Source organism: Coregonus lavaretus, assembly GCF_964263955.1.
Source record: "Coregonus lavaretus genome assembly, chromosome: 10".
In the NCBI taxonomy this organism is placed as follows: domain Eukaryota; kingdom Metazoa; phylum Chordata; class Actinopteri; order Salmoniformes; family Salmonidae; genus Coregonus; species Coregonus lavaretus.
The window spans coordinates 24,781,123-24,791,210 of NC_139997.1; the positions used below are offsets into that span (position 1 = coordinate 24,781,123).

Consider the following 10,088-nt stretch of genomic DNA (forward strand, 5'->3'; position numbering starts at 1 on the left):
ACCTCAACCAAATTGAGATGGTTTGGGATGAGTCTGACGGCAGAGTGAAGGAAAAGCAGCCAACAAGAGCTAAGCATATGTGGGAACTCCTTCAAGACTGTTGGAAAAGCATTCCAGGTGAAGCTGGTTGAGAGAATGCCAAGAGTGTGCAAATCTGTCATTTAGGCTATTTGAAGAATCTCAAATATAAAATATATTTTGATTTGTTTAAAAAAAATGTTTACTACATGATTACATATGTGTTATTTCATATTTTGTATGTCTACACTATTATTCTACAATATAGAAAATTGTAAAAATAAAGAAAAACCCTTGAATGAGTGGGTGTGTCCAAACTTTTGACTGGTACTGTATATCATTGTATTTAAAAATGTGTGACTGTCCTTGTCTATCAGCGTATCAGTGTTTTGTTACTTGTCATGTTTTGTGTTTTTTGTGGACCCCAGGAAGAGTAGCTGTGTCTGCAAAAACTAATGGGGATCCAAATAAACAAATAAAAATACACCTGTACGCTGACAAAGGATTCAATATCTGAACTTTTTCAACAGTTGTTTAGTTATTTAGGCCTTTCCTAGGTAATCAAGACCCCAACAATACACTGAGAGCAGTAAAATAGACAGTGTTAGAAAGGGGCAACTGGCTAAGAGAAATTAGTGTAAACTATACCATCATCCAATCTATCTTCCCCCTCGTTTCTCTACTCCCAATAATTACCTCAGACTCAAACTACCCCCTACTTTACCTCCACCATGAGGCTCAACTGAACAGATCTACCTCAATAAAACTCTTTGTATCAGGCACACTTTAGCCCTCTATGTCCCCTTCTCCATAGTAAGGCCCTCCACCTCCACCGTCAGGCCCTCCTCCACTGTGAGGCCCTCAGGCATACTGCCACACGGACCAGAGGGTCCCCAGGGTGATGCTGTAGGCCAGCATGGCCACCAGGTAGACCCTGAAGAGCAGCACATCCAGCACGTAGCCCACCTGCAGCCACTCCTTGGCGATGTCCCGGGACTCGTCCCTCTTCTCCAGGAAGCCGCGGATAGACGAGATCTCATGCAAGATGTTGTCCATGACGGGCGGCGTGTTGTCACGCACCACAGACAGGCCACCCAGACCCCGCTCCATGCTGTCCCCGGTGTGGTGAAGGTGGTGGTGGTGGCTGCATCGAGCTGCAAGGGGTCACATAACATGAGAGTTGGGGGAGTGGGGTCATATAACATGATTTATTTCTATTTTGAGTATCCAATGTTGTGTTGAGCTTGTAGAAGCTAAGTGTATTTATTTGCCCAAAAAGACAGACAGACATTGTAACGTATATTGATTATTTCCAAAGTGGGAAAACAAACCTGTAAATGTAACTTTTTATCCTTTTCTCTCTCTCTCACTCTATGATAGATACCTGAGGCTGCATTTATTGTAGCCGGGGATTTTAACAAAGCAAATTTGAGGACTAGGCTGCCGAACTTCTATCAACATATCGACTGTTGTACTCGCGCTGCTAAAATCCTCGACCATTGCTATTCGAACTTCCGGGATGGTTATAAGGCCCTCCCCCGCCCTCCTTTCGGCAAATCTGACCATGACTCCATTTTGCTCCTCCCTTCCTATAGGCAGAAACTCAAACAAGAAGTACCCGTGCTAAGGACTATTCAACGCTGGTCTGACCAATCGGAATCCACACTTTAAGACTGTTTTGATCACGCGGACTGGGATATGATAGCTTGCGAAAATAATTTAGACTAATACATTGAAACGGTGACTGAGTTTATCAGGAAGTGTGTAGGAGATGTTGTGCCCACTGTGACTATTAAAACCTACCCTAACCAGAAACCGTGGATACCTTACTAACCACGTTTCCAAAATTGAAAGCGCGAACCACTGCATTTAACCATGGCAAGGTGACTGGGAATATGGAAGAATACAAACAGTGTAGCTACTCACTCCGCAACGCAATTAAACTGGCAAAACATCAGTATAGAGACAAAGTGGAGTCGCAATTCAACGGCTCAGACATGAGACGTATGTGGCAGGGTCTACAGACAATCACAGACTACAAAAGGAAAACCAGCCTGTCGCCGACACCGATGTCTCGCTTCCAGACAAGCTATACACCTTCTTTGCCCGCTTTGAGGATAACACAGTGCCACCGACGAGGCCCACTACCAAGGACTGTGGCCTTCTCCGTGGCCGACGTGAGTAAGACATTTAAGCATGTTAACCCCCGCAAGGCTGCCGGCACAGACGGCATCCCTAGCCGCGTCCTCAGAGCATGCGCAGACCAGCTGGCTGGTGTATTTACGGACATATTCAATCTTCCCCTTTCCCAGTCTGCTGTTCCCACATGCTTCAAGATGGCCACCATTGTTCCTGTACCCAAGAAAGCAAAGGTAACTGAACTAAATGACTATCGCCCCGTAGCACTCACCTCTGTCATCATGAAGTGCTTTGAGAGACTAGTCAAGGATCATATCACCTCTACCTTACCTGTCACCCTAGACCCACTTCAATTTGCTTACCACCCCAATAGATCCACAGACGATGCAATTGCCATCACACTGCACACTGCCCTATCCCATCTGGACAAGAGGAATACCTATGTAAGAATGCTGTTCATTGACTATAGCTCAGCATTCAACACCATAGTACCCTCCAAGCTCATCATTAAGCTCGAGGCCCTGGGTCTGAACCCCGCCCTGTGCAACTGGGTCCTGGACTTCCTGACAGGCCGCCCCCAGGTGATGAAGGTAGGAAACAACATCTCCACTTCGCTGATCCTCTACACTGGGGCCCCACAAGGGTGTGTGCTCAGCCCCCTCCTGCACTCCCTGTTCACCCATGACTGAGTGGCCAAGCACGCCTCCAACTCAATCATCAAGTTTGCAGACGACACAACAGTAGTAGGCTTGATTACCAACAATGACGAGACCGCCTACAGGGAGGAGGTGAGGGCTCTGGGAGTGTGGTGCCAGGAAAATAACCTCTCACTCAACATCAACAAAACAAAGGAGATGATCGTGGACTTCAGGAAACAGCAGAGGGTGCATCCCCTATCCACATTGACAGGACCGCAGTGGAGAAGGCGGAAAGCTTCAAGTTCCTTGGCGTACACATCACTGACAAACTGAAATGGTCCACCCACGCAGACAGTGTGGTGAAGAAGGCGCAACAGAGCCTCTTCAACCTCAGGAGGCTGAAGAAATTTGGCTTGGCACCTAAAACCCTCACAAACTTTTACAAATGCACTGTCGGGCTGTATCACCACCTGGTACGGCAACTGCACCGCCCGCAACCGCAGGGCTCTACAGAGGGTGGTGCGGTCTGCCGAACGCATTACCGGGGGCAAACTACCCACCCTCCAAGACACCTACAGCACCCGATGTCACAGGAAGGCCAAAAAGATCATCAAGGACATCAACCACCTGAGCCACTGCCTGTTCACCCCGCTATCATCCAGAAGGCGAGGTCAGTACAGGTGCATCAAAGCTGGGACCGAGAGAATGAAAAACAGCTTCTATCTCAAGGCCATCAGACTGTTAAATAGCCATCACTAGCACATTAGAGGCTGCTGCTGCCTATTGAAATCACTGGCCACTTTAAGAAATGGAACACCAGTCACTTTAATAATGTTTACATATCTTGCACTACTCATCTCATATGTATATACTGTATTCTATTCTATAATATTCTACTGTATCTTAGTCCATGCCGCTCTGTCATTGCTTGTCCATATTTGTATATATTCTTAAATTCCATTCCTTACTAGATTTGTGTGTATTGGGTATATGTTGTGAAATTGTTAGATATTACTTGTTAGATATTACTGCACTGTCGGAGCTAGAAGCACAAGCATTTCACTACACCCGCAATTATATCTGCTAAACACGTGTATGTGACAAATACGATTTGATTTGATTTGATGTCGTAATGCTGCTCTATTTCTTTTACATTTATGAATACTGCTGAGAGAGAACATTCTATAGTGTCTCAGATCCTTCAGCTCACCGTGAACTACTGCCCATGTCTTTCTTTTCCCTTAAAGCTCACCTTTTCCCTCTCCCTCCCCTCCTTTCTCCTTCCCGCCTTCCTTCCTGACCCTTCTTTCATACCCTTCTTCCTACCCAACCCTCCTGTAGATGCATTACCTGGGCTGATGTTGTTCTCTTTGTAGTGGCCCAGGTGGTCGGAGTCCCTGGACAGCATTGAGCACAAGCTGTGCTTGTTGCGGATGCAGAGGAGGACTGTGGCCCGCTCCAGCACCAAGTGTTTGAGCCACTGGGGCACGTGGGGTTGCAGATCCTGCTTATGCACCAGACGCACTATCAACACTGTCTCTGTCAGGCTGATCACCAACAGGGCCATGCACACTACAAAGTAGACACCTAGAGAGAGAAGGAAAGATCGATATTACCTCTGCAACACAAAAAAAAAAAAAAAGCCAACGGTTGCATCCCAAATGGCTCCCTATGTAGTGCACTACTTTTGATCAGGGCCTTTTGACCAGGGCCCCAACAAACAATAGTCCTTCACCACTTCCTCAAGCTTGCAATACCAACCTTAATGACACATCTGACAAATCTGAGCCACTAATTCACCAGCTGCATTTCCAGTGGAGTAAAGTAACTAAGTAAAAATACTTTGAAGTACTACTCAAGTATTTTGGGGGAGGTATCTGTACTTTACTATTTCTATTTTTGACAGCTTTTACTTTTACTCCACTACATGTCTAAAGGAAGATGAACTTTTTACTCCCATACATTTTGCCTGATACCCAAAAGTACTATTTTCATTTCAAATGCTTAGCGGGACAGGAAATTATCCAATTCATGCACTTATCAAGAGAACATGTGGTCATCCCTACTGCCTCTGATCTGACGGACTCACTAAACACAAATGCTTCATTTAAGTGTGCCCCTGGCTATCCGTAAACAAACAAAAACAAGAAAATCATGCCACCTGGATTGCTTAATATAAGGAATTTGAAAGGATTTATAGCATTTACTTTTGATACTTAAGTATATTTAAAACCAAATACTTTTTGACTTTTACTCAAGTTGTATTTGTATTGTCACTTTCACTTGAGTCATTTTCTATTAAAGTTCCAATGCAGCTGTTTTTATCTCAACATCAAATAATTTCTGGTTCACAATTAAGTACCTTACTAACCACGTTTCCATCTGCAGTTTTTATGCGAGTAAAGTCATACCGTAAAAAAAAAATCAGGACAGCTGTGATGGAAACCGGAAGTTTCTGTACCATTGTATAAATGCAGACAGATCATTAGTTTGTTCGACATGGTGGGATCTTGTTGTTGGTCAAATTAATAATGCGAGAAATGGCGGTGGAAACACCTTTATGCGCAAATATTGATATAATAACCATCACATCGAAGTAAATTAGGAGTCACGCGATGATATGGTGTGTGGTCCTCCAACTACGACTCGGGAAACCATGCAGTTTATTAGTCTACAGATTAAATAAGTGATGAACTTCACAGGGGTGGTGAAAGTACACGGTGATGAGCTTGATGCTCATTTCCAATAAATATCAAGGGTCTTATTCTGGTGACATGATGATTGATGCTTGACTGCCATTTGACAAATACAAATATTCTCACTATAATCCATAATAATCTCATCATGTAGACTAGCCTACCCGCACAGCCTAACCGCATTGTATCTGTGAAATGTTGGCTAGAGCGCACGTAAGACCAAAGTCGGCACATTTGCTATTTAACGCAACCGTTTTTTGTGACAAAACTATCAGTTGAGTTGAAAAGGCGATGGAAACACATTGAACTTTCGATTTTTATTCGGTACAAGAAAACGAAAAAGTACATTTTGTGTGCTCTACATCATCACGCGCTGATTTTCATCCACAACAAGTTGGTTTGGCGGAAACACCACTGGCGGGAAAATTTGCATATTTTCTTTATGTGGATTTTTAAATATTTGCATGAAAGTCGGTCGCCAATTGGATGGAAACCTAGCTACTGTGATTGTTTTCAATTAAAATGGTCAAAAAGAAACAAAAATAGCTTCTTAGCTAAGAGCAATTTTTCAAGCGAGAATTTTGCTAGGACTGTCTGGGAGTGGTTTGAGTGGGGAGGGGAAAACAGAAAATTAGCTGTTATTGGCAGAGAGGTTTGGAACTCTCTCTTATTGGTCGATTAACTAATTCACCGCATGGTGATATCACCATGGAAGGCCAAAATGTCCTCCCACCAAAACAGGCTGACATTTCAGGCTTTTCAAACAGCTCTTACACTAAAAGGACATTATCATAATTTTCACAATTGCACAGTTTTATTCCAACCACATAGTGTGGAAATATATATAAAACACAAGAAAATCATGTTTTTGACTGCACTGGGCCTTTAAGACATCTTTGCTTTTACTCAAGTATGACAATTGGGTCCTTTGTCCACCACTGTGCATTTCTCTATCTGACCTATGAGCGGCGTGCCGATGGCGGTGGCGGGCAGTGTGTCAGAGACGATGATGAGGAAGACGGAGTAGCCCAGAAGCAGGGTGATCTTGAAGGACACCCTCTCTCCACTATCTGGAGGGAGGTAGAAGCCCACCAGGTCCATCACCATCAGGAAGATGCTTGGCAGCAGCAGGTTCACAGTGTAGAACAGAGGTCTGCGTCGGATCACCACCTGATGACGTTCATCATGAAGATCATCATGAATAGAGCAGTAATTAACAGCAATTAGTCATGAATAGGTAGGTACGCACTTCCACATCTATAGTAGTTACAGATATCTGGCAGAACAAGGTTTTGATGGTAGACAACAATATACCCACAGATTCTAGCAATGACCCTGAAAGTGAGGTGGGAGTGCACTCTCTATCACACTTTGACCTATAGATCCTCACTCATATACGTTTGTTAATTTTCAGATTTTTTTTATTTGTGTGACGCATAAGAAAAACAGCCATTCTCAATACATATTTAATGTAGCTCAAGACGTAATGGGTTCTAATAAAGCCTTGCAGTGCAGGTCAAAGTAAAGATCTTATATCTTCATATATTTCTATATTTGATATATTATAATAATAATATGCCATTTAGCAGACGCTTTTATCCAAAGCGACTTACAGTCATGTGTGCATACATTTTTACGTATAGGTGGTCCCGGGGATCGAACCCACTACCCTGGCGTTACAAGCGCCATGCTCTACCAATTGAGCTACAGAGGACCACTAGTATATCTTCTTACTGAAGGTCTTGCCTTTCTGTCAGGTTCAGTTGGCTTTGAATAAATGAATTAAGCTAAGGTATTGTGTACATGCACAGAGGTGTTGAGGGGGTTTTCAATGATTGAATTGGACATGATTGTATACAGTAATTGAAAAGTCTACCATACTGCATATCATTTTAACAGGTGTAGATGTAAATTGATGTGGTGATCTTCGCCAACCCATTATTGTGCTCTTTTAACTATTGCCATTTACTTAATCATCATGCATAGGGTTGCAAAATTCCGTTAACTTTCCCCAAATTCCCAGAAATCCTGATTGGAAGATTCCTGGAATCAGGAGGGAATAAGCACAAAAAACAGGATTTCTGGAAAACCTGGGAATTTTGGGAACATTTTTTGCAACCAGAATTTTGAAAACCTAACCATTCTTCTACTTGACTAGGTCAGTCATTGCCAAATGATATCTTTCCATAACCTGTCCTGAATACATAAATAAAAAGTAATTAATGATTATGTTATGCATACTCACATTGAACTTCATCTCTGCATAGGAGTCAATGTTGTCCAGACTGAAGCGTTTATATTTGGACAGGACGTGTAGCAGCTCCCACTCCCCCTGGTTCATGAAGACACTCTTATCCACTTTGAGTTCCTCTGCGCTCCTCATCAGCTTGAGATCGATGTCATTAACTACAGACACGGAGGAAACAGAGATCAGTGGGTTCAGATCAATGTAAATTATGTAAATGACCATTATCAACTGTACTCTGCCACAGATAATTTATTTGTTTTTTAGCGGGGTGAAAATGGTGTGTAGCATCTGGCACTGATGGCATAGAATACATTTGTATTGAGGTTATTTTGAAACAAAAGTAGAACACAAATTACATCTGCATTTTCTAATTCCAGAAACTATCAAGACGGAAGTAACAAAACAATAGAGGACTAAGACTGAGTGAGGGCATGAAAGGGCATTCTTACCCGGTACTTATGTGCAGTGGTGTACAGTGCTTAAGTAAAAATATGTTAAAGTACTACTTAAGTAGTTTTTGGGGTATCTGTACTTTACTATTTGCATTTTTGACTTTTACTTTTACTTCACTACATTCCTAAAGAAAATAATGTACTTTTTACTCCATACATTTCCCTGACACCCAAAAGTGTTGGAGTGTGCCCCTTGCTATATGTACATTTAAAAAACAAGAACATTGTGCTGTCTGGTTTGCTTAATATAAGGAATTTGAAATGATATATACTTTTACTTTTGATACTTAAGTATATTTAAAACCAAATACTTTGTATTTTAATCAAGTAGTATTTTACTGGGTGACATTCACTTTTACTTGAGTCATTTTCTATTAAGATATCTTTACTTTTACTCAAGTATGACAATTGGGTACTTTTTCCACCACTGCTATATTTGCAGTTGAAAAGCCTTACCCCACATGCAAATGACTATACAACTAAATAAGACATGTCTTACGGGTATGGAGCCAGCTCTGAAAGGTCAGGCTGCAGTTCTGGACGTCGAAGGGGAAGTTGTAGATGTTGAGAGTGCAGGCAGTCACCACCTGGATAGGCTTGTAGTTGCGCACCAGTCCATAATGGGTCACGTACACATAGGGAATGTCAGGAGACTTCCCGACATCCACACTGAGAGATTACGAAACACAACAACTCAAAGCAAAGATATGCGATAAATATGTTTGTAGCTGATTCGGACAACTAATATTTTAGCGTAGGCTAACGCTAACTTTACACTTGCCTTTACACTTGACTTTAGTAATGCTTTATCAAAGTATCCAATTTTGTCAGTTTACATTTGCAGATAAATTATACTATTTTATGAATAATTTTATTTGACTAAAATGAGGTTATCTGTATGGCCTCAAATGCATTGGCCTACCCCCACAACAACGAAACACTGTAGGCTACTTACAACTCGTTAATTAGTATGTCAGGCACCCACACATTCGCAGTCGGTATGGACATTTGATTCACATCATCAAAGTCCTCTGGGTTCCATACCAAGAATTCATCTGTCCATTCCTGATACAGACATATAGCATAAGTTCCTGATACAGAGTTATAGCATAAGCGCAATAAGCATGGTCTAGCATTAATAATGAATTATTCAATTAATAATAGGTATTGTATAAAGGCGTATAACTAGTTCCTCTGATATGATGTTTGATAAATGTCCAAAGGGGAGGGATATACAATGTTCTACTGTAGTTTTTCCAAGTTTTATGAATGTTTTAAATGCTTGGAAACTTTTTTTCAACAAAATCAATTAGTTGTTTAAATAGTTATTTTACTAGTACAAATAGTTATGTCTTACCTGCCTGTACCATACATATGTTGTCAGAACCTGGTTCTTCTCATCCTGTTGTAACACACAGCATACAGAGGAAATAGTGAAGATCAACATATGCTACACACTATTATCTCAGTATACTAAACTCTTCTACTATGTGATTTCTACTACATACCACACTGAGGATAGAGTACACCATAAGGTCGATGGCCACCATTGTGCAATTTCGCCAGTTGCGCACGGGTCGCACACCCTTCTTGTACCCAGCACTCAAGTACTCGGAGAGACGTACCAAGGTGGCATTGGCAAAGCGTCCGGTATTATTGCTCAGTTTTTTGACTAAAACAGGTCAAACACATTGTTACAACATACTGATTCAACATAATGCTATCCACTAAAATGCAACATCTTGAGGGTTATAAAATTATCATTTTTAAATCTAGCGTTAGGCTGTGGCGTTTGCTATATTCTATAGGCTATCTGGAATTATTTACCTGTGCAGGCTCGCGCGGTGCCTTGTATCAGAAGCAAGACCAGCGCTGTCCAGAGTGCTGAAACTCTCAT

At 41.9% G+C, this 10,088-nt stretch overlaps 1 protein-coding gene across 1 annotated transcript; it reads right to left on the reverse strand.

Annotated features, from left to right (window-relative positions):
• Positions 1-879: 879 nt before the first annotated feature.
• Positions 880-10,088, reverse strand: LOC311135961 (5-hydroxytryptamine receptor 3A-like; the record flags this gene model as incomplete). The annotated part of the gene is made up of 9 exons (XM_084170006.1): positions 880-1,172; positions 4,146-4,382; positions 6,451-6,661; positions 7,737-7,897; positions 8,691-8,860; positions 9,147-9,256; positions 9,549-9,593; positions 9,700-9,863; positions 10,019-10,088. The coding sequence occupies 9 exons, from the start codon at positions 10,086-10,088 to the stop codon at positions 880-882; spliced, it is 1,461 nt and encodes a 486-aa protein (XP_084026132.1).